General features: G+C 41.9%; 1 protein-coding gene across 2 annotated transcripts in view; it reads right to left on the reverse strand.

The window, feature by feature from the left end:
* The window catches only part of LOC135222774 (gem-associated protein 5-like), a 291,182-nt gene that overhangs the window by 215,781 nt on the left and 54,277 nt on the right, over positions 1–21,124 (reverse strand). For both annotated transcript variants that reach the window (XM_064261034.1, XM_064261043.1), the window contains exons 2-3: positions 10,839–10,991; positions 10,149–10,307 (exon numbers count right to left, since the gene is read on the reverse strand). In XM_064261034.1, the coding sequence (XP_064117104.1) occupies positions 10,149–10,307; positions 10,839–10,991 (312 nt within the window). The remainder of the gene's footprint in view (positions 1–10,148; positions 10,308–10,838; positions 10,992–21,124) is intronic.

Here is a 21,124-nt window from a genome sequence, read left to right on the forward strand (position 1 = left end):
AATAATATTGGTGGATTGTCCCTTATTTTTTTGCTAGGGACATCCACATTATGTACATATAATGTACTTCAGTGTTTCTACCCTTATTTTTATGCTAGGGTAGAACACAATGTGTTTGTATATTTTGTAAATATCTTATTTAAGTGAATCACTCCTTGTTATTTGCCATTACATTATTATGTGTTACTATGTCTAATATAAGTTAATTTTTAAGTACTTTATATTGATTGCTTTCTTTATCATGCTATTGTATTAGGATAAGTTAGCTTTAAGTACTTTGTTTGTATACTGTAATGTCTCTGATTCACTTATATTATATATCTCTTTTTTACTATTGGGTTTCATTTGTCCTTATTCCATCTTGTCTGTTTCTCTGGTATATTTTCATAGGGCGACACGAGCTGAGCCCAGAAAAGGGATTTTGACGAAGGAAAAATCTATTTCTGGGTGATTGGCTCGTGTCGCCCTATGAAACCCACCCTGTCTTCTTTTACCCACCCTGCAGGACAAGATGTTCATAGATTAAGGATGACCGCTAGGGGCGCTGCTGTCCGTGGCGTCGGTAGTAGTAGTAGTAGTAGCGGCCGCATCACCCTTTGGTATCAGCTCTCTCTGGTGGGGATTTTATGTTGGAAGGTCTAAAGGTGAATGACTCGTGGTAGTGATCCCACTCGCCTATATTCTCATACCGACACTTCTTTTATAGAGTGAGCGAGTCAGTTTTACTGACATTTTCTTAATTTTGTTTTTCTCTGGTAATTTTAGATTAATTTTACCTAGAAAGAATGATATTAAGGATACTTTCATAGGGCGACACGAGCCAATCACCCAGAAATAGATTTTTCCTTCGTCAAAATCCCTTTTATGGGAGGGGGAAAAAAGTTGCCTACAGACGTTCATTTCAATCTATTGAAACCGTAAGGAGTTATTTCTCTCTCTCTCTCTCTCTCTCTCTCTCTCTCTCTCTCTCTCTCTCTCTCTCTCTCTCTCTCTCGTATTTTAATGAAAATATACAGTAATTTGTGAATACAGTGTTGCACATGAAAAAAGTAAATTAGTGATAATTTTAGAGATACGGCCCTAAGAAAAATTGCAAATTAGTAGTGAAATTTTCCCTGTGGACATGTTTTCAAGAACGTCGTTCCGGCTTACGACGATTTTCGGGTTACGACGCGTCTTAAGAACGGAACCCCCGTCGTAACCCGGGGACCGCCTGTAGTTGAATCTCAGCTAAGGAGAAACAACACTAAGTGCCGTAGAAGACGAAGGAGGACAGAGAATGCAACCTACTTCTTCACAGCCGAATCGAGAGAAAAATTCTCAAGATTCTGAACCTGTGCTTACCAATGACTGAAAACGCTAACCGGCTAATTTCATTTCATTGCTGTTTCGATGAGAGTCGTAGTTGCTATAGAAAGCGGGGGCGTTTTTTCAGTATGAAAACCCCAGAAGTACTGCCTGCAGAACTGCTTCTCATGGGCTGAACATTTGGAAGCAGAGCTGTCAGGCCGGGGAATAGGCGATGTCTTCCGATACATCTGTTAATTTGGGGTGAACAATGAGCACTTGCACACCTACGAATACGAGATATTTTTGAAGACAAACTCCGATTCAGTAATGAAAACCCGGGGAAATACTGTGTCTGAAGAAAAAACATTCCGCATTATCGTAGTGCGATGCAGCGGTAGACTAGTACAGTGGTACCTCGAGATACGAAATTAATCAGTTCCGAGACGGCCTTCGTATCAAGAGTTTTTCGTATCTTGGAACACATTTTACAAGTAAAATGGCTAATCCGTTCCAAGCCCTCCAAAAACACCCCAGTAAATTATATTTCCAGGCCTACATGTTCTAAGGGTTACGACGGAAGAAAATATGACTCCAAAAAGGCAAAATACTGTACATACTTGAGTAATATTCAACTGCATATAATGTTCAACTCCCCGTATTTTACTGCATATATTAGGACTTTAGCATATGTCCCTTAGCAATAAGCCTAGCCTATGTTAGCGGTTGCTACTGTAGCCTAGTCTATGATTCTGACATCTAAACCTAATACAGGTAATGACCGACTTACGACCTATGCAACTTACGTCTGATCGACTTTACGACTATTATTTTCACCCTTTTCGGCAGAACGTGCATACGAACGTACAATACTTTTTCCTGCGGCATCCGTGCATCTCTCGGGTCCCGCCCGCGCTCACAGTGTTGCCTGTAGCTCCGTCTGAACGCATCTCTCGCTCTGCTGTGTTCATTTTTCAATAACTTTGTATTAATTTTGATCATTTTTGAAATGTCTGCCAAGAGGAAACTGTGTTTATCTACTCCTCAACATGCCAAGAAGGAAAGGAATGCCATTGACTTGGACACAAAAATGACAGTGATTAAGCAGTTCGAAGAAGGGAAGAAAGTGAATGTGATCGCACGTGATATGAAGTTATCTCATTCTACTGTGTCCACGATTCTTAAGGATAAGGAAAGGATTCGTGATGCTGTGAAAGGTTCTGCACCCATGTGATCGACAGTGATTACGAAAACAACGCACTGGCCCCATCCATGAAATGGAAAAAATTATTGCATGTTTGGATGGAAGATCAAATCCAAAAAGGACACCGTTAAGCCTTTTTTACTGTGCAGATGAAGGCTAGAAGTCTGTTTCAGACTTTGAAGGAACGTGCTGGAGTAGAGTATAAACGCAAGAATTTTTGCAAGCGTTGGCTGGTTCAAGAGGTTCAAAAAACGATTCCAGCTGCATAGTGTTCGAGTGACGGAGAAGCAGTGAGTGCGGATGACGAAGGAGCTAGCAAGTTTTGTCGACAGTCTCGATGAAATGATTACGGATGAGGAATATCTTCCAGAACAATATTTAATGTTGATGAAACAGGTTTGTTCTGGAAACGAATGCCAGAACGCACTTGCAATCCATAAGAAGCCAGTAGCATGCCAGGATTTAAAGCTTTTAAGGATAGGCTTGACTCTACTGCTTGGTGGGAATGTCGCGGGGTTTTCAAGCTGAAACCCTTTTTAATTTATCATTCAGAAAACCCACGAGCGTTCAAGAATGTAAGCAAGTACACTTTGCCTGTCTACTTTCGCTCTAACCGTAAGGCATGGATGACGCAGACACTTTTTGAAGACTGGTTGTCAACTGTTTCATTCCTCAAGTGCGTGAATACTGCCTAGAGAAAGGAATTCCTTTCAATATTTTACTGCTGCTCGATAATGCGCCTGGACATCCACCTCACTTAGCTGATCGAATCCTGATGTGAAAGTGGTTTTTTTTTTGCCACCAAACACACTCCAATTCTTCAACCTATGGACCAAGGTTCGATTGCAACATTTAAGGCAAACTATTTAAGAATCACCTTTGCGCAAGCCATAGCTGCTCTAGATGCCGACCCAGAACTATCCCTACAAGAATTTTGGAAACGCTACAATATTCTGCATGCTATCAAGAATGTGTCTTCTGCCTGGGAGACTGTGACGGAGAAGTGTATGAATGGCATATGGAAGAAGTGCGTTAAACGTTATGTGAATGATTTTGATGGATTTTGACAGTGAACAAGAACTTGATGTGATACGGGGAAAAATAGTGAAACTGTCAAAAGAGCTTTCCTTTGGATTGTGAAATGAAGAAGATTTGAGGATTTGCTAGACCACACGTCCGAAGAACTTACAATGAAGAGCTTGATTGAATGAAGACGGTAGTGGCGGAGGAAGAAAGAAGAGAAGCGGGGGATGAAGAGTTGCCAGAAGGAAATTTAACCGCCAAGGGATTATCAGAAGGATTAGCTCAACTAAATAAACTCCTTGCACATTTTCGAAGAAATGGACAAATTATGAAAGGTTTGCAAAGATTAGAACAGATGGCACACGATTTGTTTCGTCCGTATCGTGAAATTTACGAGGAGAAAAAGAAACAAACAATCCAGACGAAACTCACCATGTTTGTGAAACGAACAACTCCTCCCGTCACCCCGACCGTCGCTTCAGCTGATGAAGTCAATGACCTCCAGTCAAGCACCAGCGATGCCAGAAGTCTTTAATTTTATTATATTTTCCTGTACTACATACTAGTTTTCAATTGTATTTTTGAATGTTTTTCTATTTTTTTGCACCTGTATTTTGTATTTTTTCAACATTAAACAAATTGTACTGTAGCATCCAGTGTTTAAATTAAACCTGACAAAAGTAACAACAGGAAACAGTATGATGCATAGAGAAACGGGTTTGCTATGAACTTAACAAACGTAACAATACATAAGAAGCAATTTCGTGTACGTAGAGAGACTTTACAGACGTTACAAATGGTATAAAAATTCCAAGAAATCATAACTATATGAGCATGTTTCACAAAACGAAGTTTCTCTCTCTCTCTCTCTCATCTCTCTCTCTTCTCTCTCTCTCCTCTCTCTCTCTCTCTCTTCAGTGAAAGCCTCGATTCGATAGAATTTTTTTTCCACGTAATCATAGGCGTACGAGGTGAAGTTCATTTGGGAGGGCAACACCTAATTTGCCCGAATTTTCATTATGAAACAGTATGATGCGTGGAGAAACAGTTTGGACAAACGTTTGGCGAATGAACAGTACGTAGAGAGACGTTACACAAATGGTATAAAAAAATTCCAAAGAAATCATAACTAGGAAATACAATAAGTAAATTAACTAAAAAAACAAAAAAAAAAAACAAAAAAAAAAAAAGGATGATTTTTTATATGAACGTGGACAACCGAAGCATTATGAAACAGTATGATGCGAGGAGAAACAGTTTGAACAAACGTTGCCGAATGTAACAGCAAGGAGTCAGTAATGTCGTGTAGAGAGACGATATAAATGGTATAAAAATAATCATAACTAGGAATACGTATACAATGAAACTAAAGAAAAGGTTGAACCTACAAACGTAGCAATATGAAATAGTGTGATGTGTGGAGAATGGGTTCGTCTGACGACTTTGACAAACGTTAACAGTAAGGCGTAGTAATGTACACGTCATTACTACGCCTTACTGTTAACGTTTGTCAAAGTCGTCAGACGTACCCGTTCTCCACACATCACACTGTTTCATATTGCTACGTTTGTAGGTTCAACCTTTTCTTTAGTTAATTTATTTTGCTATCTTTGTTTTCTTTAGACTTCTTTGTATTTCCTAGTTATGATTATTTTTATATTTTTATACATATGTGTGAGATGTTACACATGCTACAAAAATGTAAAGAAATCATAACTAGGAAATATAATACACATTTTAAAGAAAAAGACAGCAAAATAAACTAGCTAAAGAAGGGGTTGAATTTTTACATACGTATATGAACTTGTGAAAGGGTATCGTAAAGTACTATCGTAATACATATATGACAGTAAGAATATGCACTAAGAATGGTAATACAATGGTTTTAATGATAATGAATGTTAAATAATAATGAATTATGACTTAAATATGATAATATAAGTAATAATCTAAGAAAATGTTAATAAAATATGACTTTCAGATGATGTCAATATCATTACACAATATGTATATGTACGATAAACTCTACGGTAATTTAGCAGACTCGACATGCGTCCAAATCGAGTTACGACTTGTTTTGCAGAACCAATTGCGGTCGTAAGTCGGTCACTACCTGTAGCTAAAAGCTTAGAATATGCCAATAAAATGTACAAATAATCAGTATGTACTCATTTCAAATAATTATTAATTAATCATTAACTATAATACACAAACAAACAAAAAACAAACCTTCCAATCGATTGTTTACATTCAGCTCTTACCCGTCTTACAAGTATGGAACGAGCGCCAAGCAATCATTTTTCCTAGCACACAGTAAGCCATAAATTGTCATTAGTATCTCTCTTCAACTAATGAAACCACCAAACAGTATAATAACCATTCATTTCTATTCTTTATTCTATCTTTACCTAATGGAGATACCGAGTTACTGACAGCTATAATGAGACATACGTATACGTAACGTAATAATAAAGCAGAAGAAGAAACCTAAAAAATGCGTATTTGTTGGCAGTCTAATTTATTTTATATTTTATGATATCTAATTCACAATTTTTTTATTAAATGTATTGCATGTACTCATTTCAAATAATTATTAAGTAACCATTAACTATAATAAAAAAAAAAAAAAAAAAAAAAAAAAAAAAAAAAAAAAAAAAAAGTTCCAAACGTCTGTTTACATTCAGCACTTACGAGTATCGAACGATCGCCAAGCAATCACTTTTACACATTAAGCCATTAATTTTCATTATCTCTCTTCAACCACTGAAACTACCAAACAGTATAATAACCATTCATTTCTATTCTCTATTCTATCTTTACCTGTTTTTTTTTTATTATATGTATTGCATGAATACTAAGTTTTTCAATTTACAGCAACCTTTTACCAATAGAATACTTAAAGCACAAGGGGTAGATGCTGACCAATAGGAGAGCAGGACTTATGGGGTGACTAGCATCAGGAACCAATGGGAGAGCGGGAGGATGGTGGCGAGTTTACTCAGTTGGCAGTGCGGGAGTTTTAAAATTGTTCTCGGTGGTCCGGGCGAATCTCGGGACTTTACAGCAACAACCTTTCGTATCTTGAAAACTTTTCGTATGTAGAGCAGTAAAATTTTTCGTATTGGCTTTCGTAACTTGGATTTTTCGTAAGTTGAGCCTTTCGTATCTCGAGGTACTACTGTACAGACTTCTGTTACAGTGTGGTAAACAGAAAAAGAAAGAGTCCAAGAGATATCTCTGTTGAAAAATTCTTGCAATGTCGTAATACATATTTGCAGTAGTTTTCTCAAAAAATAAATAAATAAATAAATAACTCATTAAACATGACTATGTTTACAATAATGTAAGTCAGTCTTCACCCTAAGATTAATTCACAAATTAACCATATTTTACTAACCTATTAATATATATACAAACGCAAATTGAAGATTGCTTAACCTAAAGAATGAATGCATTTGTAAGGCATCATGTTTGGGTTACGTCATCTGCAGTTGCCAAATCGGTTCTTAACCCTCTTAAGCCGACTGGACGTATTTTACGTCGACATTTTTTGTCTCCCGTGTGCCGACTGGACGTATTTTACGTCGACTTACAAAAGTTTTTTTTTAAATTCGCGGAAAAATACTTATAGGCCTACCAGCCTAAAACTTTTGAATCGAGCGCCTTGGGGGATGCTGGGAGTTCACGGATCAAGGTGTTGTTTTGTTTACAATCGTTACGCAGGCGCGCAAGAGCGAATTTCTTTCTTGCCGCACTAAAAAGTATCTGTGACACATCTCGGAAATTATTTTGTCACTTTGACATTATTTTTGTACCATTGTAAATTAGCCGTTACATGAAGTATTATATTTGAAAATGTGTGCATTTTTATGTAGAATACAACAATAAAATACTCATGATTGTAGCTTTTATCAGTTTTGAGATATTTCCATATAAATAACGATAATTGCCAAAATTTCAACCTTCGGTCAACTTTGACTCTACCGAAATGATCGAAAAACGCAATTGTAAGCTAAAACACTTATATTCTTGTAATATTCAAGCACTTACCTTCATTTTGCAATAAATTGGAAGTCTCTAGCACAATATTTCGATTTATGGTGAATTTATGAAAAAAATAACATTTTCTTTACGTCAGCGCGGTAAATCTTCCGAAAAAATCATACGTGCGATTGTGGTAATGTTTGCACCATTTTAAATTAACCGTTACAGAAAGTTTTATATATGAAAATGTGCGCAATTTCATGTAGAATACAACAAAAATAATTTAAGGTTGTAGCTTTTCTCATTTTTGAAATATTTGCATATAAATCACGATAAATAGAAAAAAAACCACGTTTGGTCAACTTTGACTCTACCGAAATGGTAAAAAAAAGCAATTGTAAGCTAAAACTCTTACAGTCTAGTAATATTCAGTCATTTATCTTCATCTTGAAACAAATTCGAAGTCTCTAGCAAAATATTTAGATTTATGGTGAATTTTAAAAAAAATCTTTCCTTCCCTCCGCGCGCGGATTCTCCGCCACAAATCTCCGAAATGCGTACGTACCATTCTCGGAATATTTGCTCCATTTCATATTAGGCATTTCATAGAGTTTTATATATGAAAATGTGCGCAATTTTATGTAGAATAAAACAAAAAATATTTGAAGGTTGTAGCTTTTCTTATTTTTGAAATAATTGCATATATATAAAAAAATATATAAAAAATTCGACATTCGGTCAACTTTAACTCGTCAGATATGGTCGAAAACTGCAATTGTAAGCTAATACTCTTACAGTATAGTAATATTCAATCATTTGTCTTCATTTTGAAAGAAATTGGAAGTCTCTAGGACAATATTTAGATTTATGGTGAATTTTTGAAAAAAATATTTGTTTACGTCCGCGCATTACGAATTCATGCATTATTTTGTGATAATATTTTCTCTGTGTTGCTTTTATCGTTTTACAATGTGTTATATACCAAAATGATCGCAATTTAGTGTACATTACAACGAAAAAAAACTTGTTACCTTTAACCGTTTTGCGCACAGCGCGATTTGAATACAATTATATATGAAATTTTGTTTTCGCGCTATCATATATCGCATTATTTATATATGATAGATATTTTTTTTCATTTCTGATGGTTGCATACTAAACTTCAGCCAATGACAAAAAAAGGAGCCAAAAATGAACTCTTAATCTTGAAAACTAAGCACGCTGTGATTTTTTGAAAAAAATATTTTTTCCGCTTCCGCGCTCACTCTGAAACACCTCCGGCACACAGGAGACAATTTTTTTCTACCGCTTCGGCGTAAGAGGGTTAATTGACAATCGTATGATTGTATCTGATATTGGCGCGTGAACACTCGAGACTAGTGAAAATGGTTCATTTTTCAAAAATATTAGAATTTACTAGAATATTATATAATTTTGTTAACAGAAAAAAAGTTTTAAAAACCTAAATATGTATGCGGACCTACAGGGCCACTTACGTGAGGAGTGCAGACCAGCTCTGCATTCAATGACTCCCCCTCGATTCTTCTCCGTTTCTCCGCACTTTGGCAACACTGTATTGTAGTGACAGCAGTCTCATAGACTCATACTACGTTAGCTCTCGCCGATTCGTCATCCTGAGTTGCCAGCGAGTCCATTCTACGAAGGAATGCGTTCAGCTAGAACCATCAAGCATAAACATACGCTCGAGCAATTATATTTAAGCGAAACGGATTTCGGTAAATACAAAAGCTGAGTTGGTGTTGTCGTGACAATACCATTTGTAGGTTTCTGTACAACGACCTCCATCCTACATTCTTTTCCCTACGAGGAATGAGAATAAGTATTGGAGATTGACCGCCTTCGTTCTCTAGTCAAGAGAGTGAAGAAGTCTTTCCCGAAGGAAAGCTTCAATTTGAACAGAGTACCGCAGACGACAGTTCAAGCCAAACTGGATGCCAGTCATCTCGAAGACGAATCCGCAGGTTCAAAGAAGGGAGAAGGTTGCAACAACTACATTAGGGTTAGGTTCTAAAGCCTCCTCAACTAGCTTGTTAGCACGAGAACTACTAGAGTTTCTAGACAAAGCTTTCCTAACTCTGTTCTTCTCTAACTTCCTCAAAGAAGAAGAAAGAGACTTCTTCCTCATTCTAAATCTCACATTCAGTACAAGGATTATGAATAGAACACTCAAGTCTACAGTGTGAGGATCTACCAAACCCTTCGGTAGTCTTACCTCACACATTCTAAAAACAGTACTAGCGTCTGACGCATTAGAGAATCATAAAAAGGAAATCCAAATAAAAAGTTAACAAAAGCGTATGCCACGCCAACGATCCAATACGTCACCAAAAGACAGTCAAAAGATCCACGGCAAGCAAAAAACATAATCCAAATCAGGAGGAACCAACAACAGGTGTTGTTGGAACCGGCGACAGAGAAAATCTGATTAGAAAACGGGAATGGTTCCTAGTCCCGCCACCCAGCGGCAAGAGGGTAGATCACCTGACCTATCTGTAGCGTGTGCCGCAAAATTTGAATTTCTGTCGGGGACGTCGGAGACTATAGCTAAGTATATATCTGCCGGGGAAGTTGCATGTACAAAACAACTATCTACAAAAGTATAAAATATGAATATAAAGCCAAACAATACCTGGTGTTCGCTATGACGCCAAACATTGGCACCTGATTCCATGTTAATGAGTCTAACACTCCCCGAGTCACTACAACTGCCAACAGTCATCCCATATAAAGCATGACTTGCGTCCGGATAAATTGATACCAACTGAACCTTTTCTTGGTAAGGCACCATCTGCAAGGACAATATAATTTCCAGAAGCTTAGTAATAAAAGTAAATATGTAAACTTTACTACATGCACTCCTTTATTATTTCTATTAATAGTATCACATTAATTTCACTGAATGCCCAAAGCATACCATAAAAGCCCTCTCAACAAGGACAATCTGTATTTGGCAATTTATTTTGACAGATAAATTGTCTCCTCCAGAATACAAAATATTTGGTAATAATTACGGAAAAGGAAGCAAATAGAAAGTGTTTCTCCTTATGCACTCAAAACAGACAGTTTTTCCCTATGCTTGGTAACAGTACATTACATTGTAGCAAGGTTAAATTTATTGGTGGACACAAAGTTATTACCTTCACATAGACACACACATGCATAGGAAATTATAACGGCTTGCTTGCAAATTACTGTATATGAGAGTAGCACACACCTAAGCAAGCACTTCTAAAGTAATGGAATATTCCATTACTTACAGATTAATATCATACTGAATTGTATATATAAGACTAACAACAAAATTTACAAGTATACAAACCCTGAGTATCTTAGGTAATGAAACATCCTGAAGCAGCTGATAAACTACAATGTTCTTGAATGATGCAGTGACCAAAATTGCATCTTCTTCTCGACTGTCAACAGCTCCACTCAAAAACCAATTAGGAGAAGGTGGAAATAGTATGGTCCCAAACTGTTAAGAAAATGAGACATTGTATTTAGTGATAGCCCCAACCTGTAGTGCCATTAAGTGATACATACTATACTTTACAATAGCAAAAGTGGCAAGTCTAAATTAATACTGAAAACATTGGCAAACTGAATGAAAAGCTATATAATCAAACAGCCATCATATACCCCTTTTTATGGCAGAGATATAGCTAGGCTTTTGCTAAACACATGCATTTCTTCTAAGATTCCCCAAAAGTTGGCAACAACTTCTCTACATTAATCAAAACAAAATGATATTGTTATAATACAATAAAGTTTTGTACATACTTACCCAGCAGATATATACTTAGCTATAGTCTCCGACGTCCCGACAGAATTTCAAATTTCGCGGCACGCGCTACAGGTAGGTCAGGTGATCTACCCTCCCGCCGCTGGGTGGCGGGACTAGGAACCATTCCCGTTTTCTAATCAGATTTTCTCTTCCACCTGTCTCCTGAGGGGAGGCTGGGCGGGCCATTAATCGTATATATCTGCCGGGTAAGTATGTACAAAACTTTATTGTATCCTAACAATATCATTTTTGTACATGCAACTTCCCCGGCAGATATATACTTAGCTGATTGGCACCCTTGGTGGAGGGTAAGAGACAGCTAAAAGGGATTTTGACGAAGGAAAAATCTATTTCTGGGCAAGAGCCGTGTCGCCCAGTGAAATGTCCCTTAGCACACATTTCTAAGGTAAATTATTGCTAACATACCAGAGAAAAAGCTAAAATGGAAATGTCAGAGCATTCTGACTCGCTCACCTTATATAAAAGGTGTCGGTATGGTTTCTGGGGTGAGTGAAACCACTACCACGGGTCTCTTACCATTTAGATTCATCCCTCTTTGAAATCCCTCTACCAAAGGGGGCCGATGCAAGGCCCGCTCCCAGCTACGACCACTACTAGTGCCCCCAACGCTACCACCAGCGCCTCTACCGGTCATCCTTGGAGTTAGCCTGTCAAGCTTGGGCCCAAGGGTGGGGAATAAAAGAAGGGTGGGATTTCACTGGGCGACACGGGCCCTTGCCCAGAAATAGATTTTTCCTTCGTCAAAATCCCTTTTCTGGGCTCAGCCCGTGTCGCTACGTGAAATAGTACCAGAGAAATGGCCACAAGCTTGAGGAATGAACATAAAAGATATTGTAAGGATCAAATAAAAAACAATTAAGGCTAATTAATATAATCTAAAATAAGCTTATGAACTAGAGATGATTATAATACAGGCTTAAGATTAATTACAGTAACTTAATATATTAATCTTAAAGATAGATACAATATCATAAAATATAAATTACATGTTAGTAATCCTAAAATAAAAATAAGGAAACATCACAACTATGTACATATGTGGCATCTAAGGCATAGGAAAGGCTACATGGTGGCAGAGCCGCAGGAAGGACGTCAGTGAGGCAGGCAGAAAGGAGGTCTAGATCTAAGCTACTATTACTACTTAAGCAGTGTCAGGAGAAACTGTTTCCCGCTGCCACTGCTGGAAATTTAAGAGCTTCTAAGGACTTGAGGTAGTGACGTTTGAACACTGTCGGAGATTTCCAGCCTGTATACTTTTTCAGATCATCAAAATTCATATGTTGAAAATAGTTGACTGAGGTAGCTACTGCCCTAATATCGTGTACCTTGGGGAACGATTCTGGGTTGGCTTGTTTAATGAAATATAATATTTGCTGCCTAATTCCCTTTAAGGAAATGGTACCACCCTTTTCCTTAATGAATAAAGGGCCTGAAGATCTTATATCAGTTCTGGTAAGATATGCTCTTAGGGCAGTAACTGGACATAAAGAAGGGTCCTGAGGAAGTGGGAGAATCTTCCAAGGGGCCCACCTCATTAGTGGATCCTCATTTTTAGCTAAAAATTGACGATCTGGAGAAAGTAATACTTCTCCTGAAGGGAGAAATTCTATATGACCTGAGTCTCTAGATAGAGCCAACAGTTCAGATACCCTGGCTCCTGAGGCTAGACTTAAAAGAAATAATGTTTTCCTCAGGAGGGGTAAAAAGTTACATGAATTATCATCAGTATCTGAGGCCAGTTTGAGAACATCATTTAAGAACCATGACACAGACTTAGGCCTCTCTGATGGTCTGAGCCTAGCACAGGCTCTAGGGATAGATGAAAAATAAGTCTGTTAGATCTATTTGGAAACCAAACTGGAAGATTTTCTTCAATGCCGATTTAGTAGTAGTAATAGTACTAGCCGCTAAACCTCTTTCAAATAATGATCTAAAGAAGGAAATAGCCAGGTTGGTTGTCATGGTTTGAGATTCGGTCTTCCTCAGAAAAACAGCTAGTTTTTTAACTGCTGAGTCATATTGGCGAAGGGTCGACTCTCTTTTATCCGATTCTAAGAATAGGATGTTTTGAGGATCGATATCAGCATCCCTTTTTGCCGCGAACTTCATGAAGTCCATAAAGTTAGGTTTTTGAGAATTCCTGAGGAAGCGAACACAGTCTTCATTTGTACTAGTTGGGATAGTTTGGGATTGGGAATCCGTTGAGGTCGGAGACCCAATTCCAATAGGAGTGGGAACCAGTTGCTCTTGGGCCAATTGGGGGCTACTAGAGTGACTCGTCCCTTGAAGGTCCTGAGCTTGTTCAGAACCTTCAGAAGAAGATTCACTGGAGGAAAGATGTAAATCTTCTTCCATTGATTCTAGTCTATAGCCATGGCGTCCGTGGCATAAGCCAGAGGGTCCAGGTTGGGAGCCACATAGCAAGGAAGTTTGTGATTTGACTCCGTGGTGAAAAGATCCACCTGGAGCCCTGGAACCTGTTGGCAGATCCAATTGAATGACTGTCTGTCCAGGGACCACTCCGACTCTAGTGGGACTGAGCGAGAAAGCGCATCTGCTATCACGTTCTTTACTCCCGCTAGGTGTGTGGCGGACAGGTGCCATTTGTACTTGGCTGCCAGAGAGAATATGGCTATCATGACATGGTTCACATGGCTTGACTTGGAGCCTCCCCTGTTGATGCAGTGTACTACTACTGCACTGTCCAACACCAGTTTGATGTGAGATCTCTTGGCTGGTTGAAGTCTTTTCAGGGTGAGGAATACTGCCATAGCTTCCAGTACATTGATATGGAGCCGGCGGAATGGAAGGGACCAAGTCCCCTGTACCTTCTTGTACTGAGAGTACCCTCCCCAGCCGCTTAGTGAAGCATCCGTGTGGATAACTAATGCCGGCGGAGGGAACTGAAGAGGAATTGACTTCGACAGATTTTTTACCTCCGCCCAGGGGCGGAGGCGCTTGCGTAGTATCGCCGGGATAGCGGATAGCTTGTCCTGGGATCTGTTGTTTGCCCTTGAGCGCCAGACGCGGTTTATGTCTTTGAGTTTTGCCTTTAGCAGAACGTCCGTTACCGAGGCAAATTGAAGAGAGCCCAGGATCCTTTCCTGGCTCCTCCGAGACGTTTGTTTGCACTTGAGAAATTGTCTGGTTGCTTTGGCTATTTCTCTTCTCTTCGACGACGGAATTGATAGTGTGTGTGAGTTCAAGTCCCACTGAATGCCCAGCCACTGAATGCCCAGCCACTCAAAGCGAGAGTCCGGTGTCAACCTGGACTTGGTCTTGTTTATCTGAAACCCCAGGTGTTCCAAAAACTGAATTACTTTGACCGTTGCTTTGTGGCATTCTTCGATGTTTGTGGCCCAAACGAGCCAATCGTCCAGATACGCAACTAACATAATTCCTCGAGACCTGAGTTGTTGAACCACTGTCTCCGCCAATTTCGTGAAAACCCTGGGGGCTACATTGAGCCCGAAAGGCATTACCTTGAAGGAAAATGCCTGGTTCCCTAGTCTGAAACCTAGGTACGGGCGGAAGTGTCTTGCCACTGGAACATGATAGTATGCGTCTGTAAGATCGATAGAGGTGGTGACAGCCCCACGGGGTAGTAAGGTCCGCACCTGCGAGATAGTCAGCATTTCGAACTTGTCGCAACGAATGAATAAGTTTAGACGGGACAAGTCTAGAATTATTCTTCGTTTGTTCGAGCCTTTCTTTGGCATGCTGAACAAGCGACCTTGAAACTTTAAATGCTTGACTCTTGACACTACTCCTTTCTGAAGGAGTTCTTGGGCATACTCTATCAATTCCGCTGTCGGTTGTTGATAGAAGATTTTGGATGGAAGAGGACCTTTGGTCCAGCTCCATCCTAGGCCTTTGGACACAATGCTCTGTGCCCAGCTGCTGAACCTCCATCTGTGACGAAAGAGGAACAGTCTCCCTCCTACCTGAGGGTTCTCACTGGGTCGGGGAAGGGCGTGTCCCTTGCCCTCCTCGTAAGTGCTTACCCCGGCTGGATGCTCTTCCGCCGCCTCTCTGGCGAAAGGCACCTCTAGCCCTGCTACCCCTGCCGAACCTGTTGAAAGGTTGAAACGACTGGCCTTCAAATACTGGGTTGAAGGCCGGGGAGACAGCAAAGGAGGTGGAGGCTTGAGCCTGAGGAGACGTCAGCAGCAGAAACTGTTGCTGAGGCTGTGCCTTTGATGTAGATGGTTGCTGCACCTGAGAGACCGGAACCGCCTGAACCATTGGTTGTTGCTGGGGAGCTTGGAAAGACTGGAATTTCCTAGGCTTCTTTGCCTTCTTGGATGAAGAAGTCGACTAAGGTTTCCTTTTGCTGGAGAGTCCCCAGCGAACTTTAAGACTCTGGTTGAGTCTTGTAGCCTCACACTGTACTGAATTCACAATCAATTCTGGGAAAAGGTCAGCACCCCAGATCAAAGCAGGCAGTAACTTATTTGGCTCGTGACGGATGGTGGCTTCTTGCAGGACATGTTTCCTGCAGTTACGCCTTACCACGATGAAGTCGTACAAATCATATTGTACTGTGTGCAAATGTGATTTGGCTATTGGTTTAAATAAAGGTTCATCACCGTATGTAACGGCTGAAACCTCTGTCATGACCAGAGTATTGAGGGATTTGGATAGTCTCGTTCGAGCGTCGAATTCGGCCTGAATGAGACTGTCTGGAAGTCTAGGAAGCCGTTCACTAAACTGAGTGACGGCACAGTCAGGCTTCAATTTCCCGACCGAAAAGGTGGCCGGGAGATCTGTCCATAGATCTTCCATACCAGGGAGGAGGAGTGATGTGGGCTCTGTTTCCCCGAGCTGCAGCATCGGCTCGTCCCTCATAGCGGCCTGCATGGTCAGCTCCGCCACCTTCATAGTGAACGGGATGGGTGTTTCTCCGTCCACTACGAACATGGTGAAAGCGCTCTTAAACGCTTGGATCCTGGTATTCACACAGTCCCAATCGTCTAGGCTTCTTAGCCAGTCTCGTTGGGCTTGATCCCGTCCGAAGATTACAGATTCTTTAGGGATCTTATCCTCTCTCCTCATGGCTGCCTCCGTAAGGTGGGCGTACCCGATGAAGGGGGGCTGCAGGTTTGCTGGGTGGAACTCAAGTCCTCAAGCCTTCGAGTTCCACAGCCTGCCAACATCAGCATCCCGTCCTTGAAGGGGACATAAGACGATATCCTCCAGGGATTGCTCGCCGTGTAAGGAGGGAGAGTATTGTAGTCTGGCATGGCTTGGGCTGCCATACTGGGCTGAGCTAGACCTGTCGTAGGGTTCTCCTGGAGACCTGCTATGAGGTTCTCCTGGTTGGCCAGCCTTTCCGAGATGGCCCGGATTGACTGGCCTGACTCCTCAAAGGAAGAAGAGATGTGGGAAAGCATTTCTTGGAACTTGTCCTGAACCAAGTTCCCTACCAGACTACCCATTTGCTGCATAATGTTTGCAGTAAATGAGTCTGAGTCAAAGGAAGTAGGTTCCTGTTTCTCCCTGGGAGTCTTAGGACGTGCTCCTGTTGAGGTTGAAGGCTCAGGGTTGGGTAGGAGCTGAGCCTTGTCTCTAGAAGACTTTCCTCTGGACCCTTTGGAGTAAGAAGAAGTCTTGGGCTTCTCTGCTCCGGGATGGTGAGCTGGAGATCTCTGAGAGCTACCCGAACTAGACTTTTTGGACAGCGTCTTATGAAGCGTCTTCACCTCACGCTTCCCTTTAACTTTAGGGATCGCCTTGGTGGACTTCGGTCTAACCGATTCCCCATCCTCTGAGAATCCCTGGAAGGAAGAAGAAGAAGGGACAGGGGAAGAAGATCTAGAATGGCTCAAGGGTAAACCTTGAGCCCCTACCAAACCTGCTTCACTCAACCTCCTACCTGTTGCCTCTACCGCCATGGGCTCGAGGTCCAAATTGAGAGTTGCTACTTCTTGCATGATTTCCTGACTGACTGCCCGGCTCCTCCACACCTTGGGCAACTTGCGCCTGGATAGCGGTGATGTAAGGGGTCGCCGCTTCTGGGTCGACGTATGAAGTCAACTTGCAGCCGGGAAGACAAAAGCGGCCATCTTCTTATCAAGGATATAAGGCTGCCCCTTGGTCACATTACGGCCGAATCCGCCGACCCAGGCCTTCAGGGTGGTTTGGGCAGCGTCCCTGACCGCTTGAGCAGTCTGAAAGAGAGGGTCAGTACAAATACTTAAGCTACTAAGGATTAATTTATGTTATCAACTGTAATAATATATCACTCAGAAGGATCTGTATATATAGGCCAAAATCATATATGAGAAAACCTGGTATCCGGCAAAGTACTTACTCCGGAGGAGACCTGGTCCACCAATTCATAGCAAATGGTGCAGCTCTCGTGATGCCAGACAGCTAGCTCTCCATAGCGGATGGCGCAGGTAGCATGGGTCCGGCAGACCTCATGCCCACAGGGGTCCTTGAGGATAGCATTGCAGCCAGACTCCTGGCAGTGGGTGGCCTGTAAGTGAAAAGATACATGAGTATCAACACTAACTAGTTGGACTAAGTCCAAGAAGTGATATATCATAACACCGGAGTACACCGGAGTTACTTGATAGATTAAAGCTTGGCCTCTACTTGCTCTCCTGCCGTGTAAAGTGGTGGGTGTCCGATAGAATTGGTAAAACTAGAGTCAGTGCGTCTCCGGTGTTGCCAGAGGACGAAAAACCACCGAAAACCGAGTTACCTAATCTATACACCGGAACGAGGAGTACGAGAACGGCGGGGGAGGAGCAGGCGGGGACCAGCAATCAGTGGCGGGGAGGATGACTCCGCCGTAAAAAGGGATCAAAATATGTAGGTGGTGAACCCGGGTGGTGAGCGGGGTCTCCGCCAACTTAGCAAATATAAAGGATGTATATAATCAATAAATGAAATAAAAGTAAACATGCAATAGTAAAATAAACACATGGCGGAGCTCTTCTACAGTCACCAAACCCGCCGGAGCGGGAGGGATGGTGACTCGGGGTGAGAGAGAGCTCGGTTCGGGAACCGAGGAGGTCCGAGCACAGCCGAGCCTGGTGGCCAGCCAAGACTCGACTGCACAAGGGAGCCCCCTCGGTACCGAAGGGTGAGAGCGGTGTGAGCCGAGCCAGCATCGGTTGTTCCTCCTACTAACTCCCGTATCCCTCCCCCGTGGAGAGGAGGGAAGAAGGGAGGGAGCTCAGATGGTTGCCAGGGACAACGGGAACGAGCAGTACTCCCCCCCTAGAGGGGAGAGGAAGCATGGGGAACATACGCAGGGTGGCTCATGGCGATCACCCAGCCTCGTCGGAGACGTGGTGTGAGCCACGCTAAGACAGACCAGGCGGTCTGAGGTGTCCTAGGCTACCTCTAACCGTCTCAAAAGGCATGAATACAAAAACATCCTAACAGAACACCGGGGGGGGGGGGGGGGGGGGGGGGGGGGGGGAGAGGGAGAGAAGAAAAATAAATCGGACAAGAGGAAGCGTAGTCCTGGAGAAGCTAGACCGAGCCGACCAAGAAGGGAGGACGACTAGCGACTCAAGGAGCTGGCCTTATCTGGTGGTCAGGATTAAAATGAAAGGACGTACGTCCTAAGGGAGCCTATCACAGACCTAAAAACACAGGAACATGCATGCATGAACTCTGAGCTAAGGAGCGATGTAGGCTACGAGCTCGTGAGAGCTCAAGGAACCCCAGTGTAAAGCTAAGCTTAAAATTAACACGTCAAAGCTGCAAAATCACAATGGAAAGTATGTACTGCTAAAATATTCGAGCGCCATCGGTATAGGGGACCAAAGAAGCACGAAATAAAGAAACACGTGGAGTGAGCTGCGCAAGGTGACTCGGCAACAAAGCCGTCGGGGACGCCGTCTTATTATAACCTAAATAAAATTGGTTAAACGGGCCCCTGACCGGCTAAAAACAGGTGAAACACTTCTAGCAGTACTTAACTTAGATGCAGCGATGGCTTGGCGCATTCCATGGTGAAATAAATCCAGAAAGAAAGCACAAAAACACAGATAGAAGAAAAACACGTGCGAACTGGACGGTGCTAACGAAAAGGATGACCAGTAGAGGCGCTGGTGGTAGCGTTGGGGGCGCTAGTAGTAGTCGTAGCTGGGAGCAGGCCTTGCATCGGCCCTCTCTGGTAGAGGGATTTCGAAGAGGGAGGAATCTAAATGGTAAGAGACCCGTGGCAGTGGTTTCACTCGCCCAAGAAACCATACCGACACCTTTTATATAAGCTGAGCGAGTCAGAATGTTCTGACATTTCCATTTTAGCTTTTTCTCTAGTATGTTAGCAATAATTTATCTTAGAAATGTGTGCTAAAGGGACATTTCACGTAGCGACACGGGCTGAGCCCAGAAATACTATATATAACAAAACAGGAAAACAACATATGTTGTAGGTTATAAAGAAAAAACCTTGGTTCTTACCTGAATGGGCAGAAGACTTAATGGATACTGTCTATGAGTCTGCTTGCCTCAGGAGCTTCAGCGAGGATGAGACCTGTGACCGATAGCCCTTCTGGATCGTGTCAACGGGGGCTGGCCCACTTACTTGACAGAGCCTTCTATTGGATCGTGCCAATGGGGGCTGACCCACTTACAAGACAGAGCCTTAACCTGTATCATATCAATGGGGACTCGCCCTCTTACATGACAGAGCTTTAGGTATCAATATACAAGGAACACAAAACCAATCCCGACCACCTGACCAACTCTAACCTGTGTTAGAGCTAACAATTAAAAGGGGTTACCACTTAACCCTCTTTCAAACAAATATAAAAACAACATCAAATTAAAAATTAAACTAAACTAACAAGGATTAGTCTCAGCTCCCTGTCCCAGCACTGAAACTGCAGATATGTAGGGCCCCAACGAGATGCACTTATCGTAAGTCACTCTCACGTCTCTCAAGTAGAGAGAAGCAAAGACTGAGTTGCATCTCCAGGATGTAGAGGCTACAATATTGTTCAGCGACATATTCTTCTGAAACACCAGAGGTGTCGCAATGGCCCTTACTTCATGTGCTTTAACTCTAAGGAGTTTAAACTGTTCCTAATCGTACGTCGCATGCTCCTGTTATGACGTTCCTCATAAAGAACACCAGAGCGTTCTTAGAAATGGGTCTTCTGGGATCTCTGACAGAACACCAGAGACTCTTTAGGTTGCCCTTAATCTTCTTTTTTCTTCTTTCCAGGTAGAATTTTAAGGGTCCTGACAGGGCACAGAGATCTCTATATCTTCTATCTCTCTTCCCACTAAGGGTGAGAGCCCTTTGACCACAGAACTTCAAGGCCAGGGTTTAGAGGGATTCTCATTCTTCGCTAAGAACAAAAGCTTTAAAAGAGCAGATTGGCGACTCTCCTTTAAACCCTACTCTAGCATCCAGAGCCTGAAGCTTGCTAACTCTTCTAGCAGTCGCCAGCGCTAAAAGAAAACAGAGACTTTCTGGTCAGGTCCCTGAAGGACGCCTGTTGAGGGGGTTCAAACTTGTCCGATGCTAGGAACTTGAGAACCACATCTAAGTTCCAACTAGGCGGTCTAGAGATCTACTTCTTAGTCGTCTCAAAAGATCTGATAAGATTATGCAGATCTTATCCTCCGCGATATTCAGGTCCCTGTTCCTGAACACTGCGGATAGTATGCTACAATAACCTTTAATCGTAGAGACAGCTGAGCTGCATTCTTCTCTTAAAAAGAGAAGGAAGTCAGCAATTAAGGTCACAGAGGCATTGGATGAAGATAGTGTCTTCGTCCTGCACCATCTCCGAAACACTTCCCACTTCGACTGGTAGACTCGTCAGGTT

This window comes from Macrobrachium nipponense, chromosome 20, assembly GCF_015104395.2.
Source record: "Macrobrachium nipponense isolate FS-2020 chromosome 20, ASM1510439v2, whole genome shotgun sequence".
Classification (NCBI taxonomy): domain Eukaryota; kingdom Metazoa; phylum Arthropoda; class Malacostraca; order Decapoda; family Palaemonidae; genus Macrobrachium; species Macrobrachium nipponense.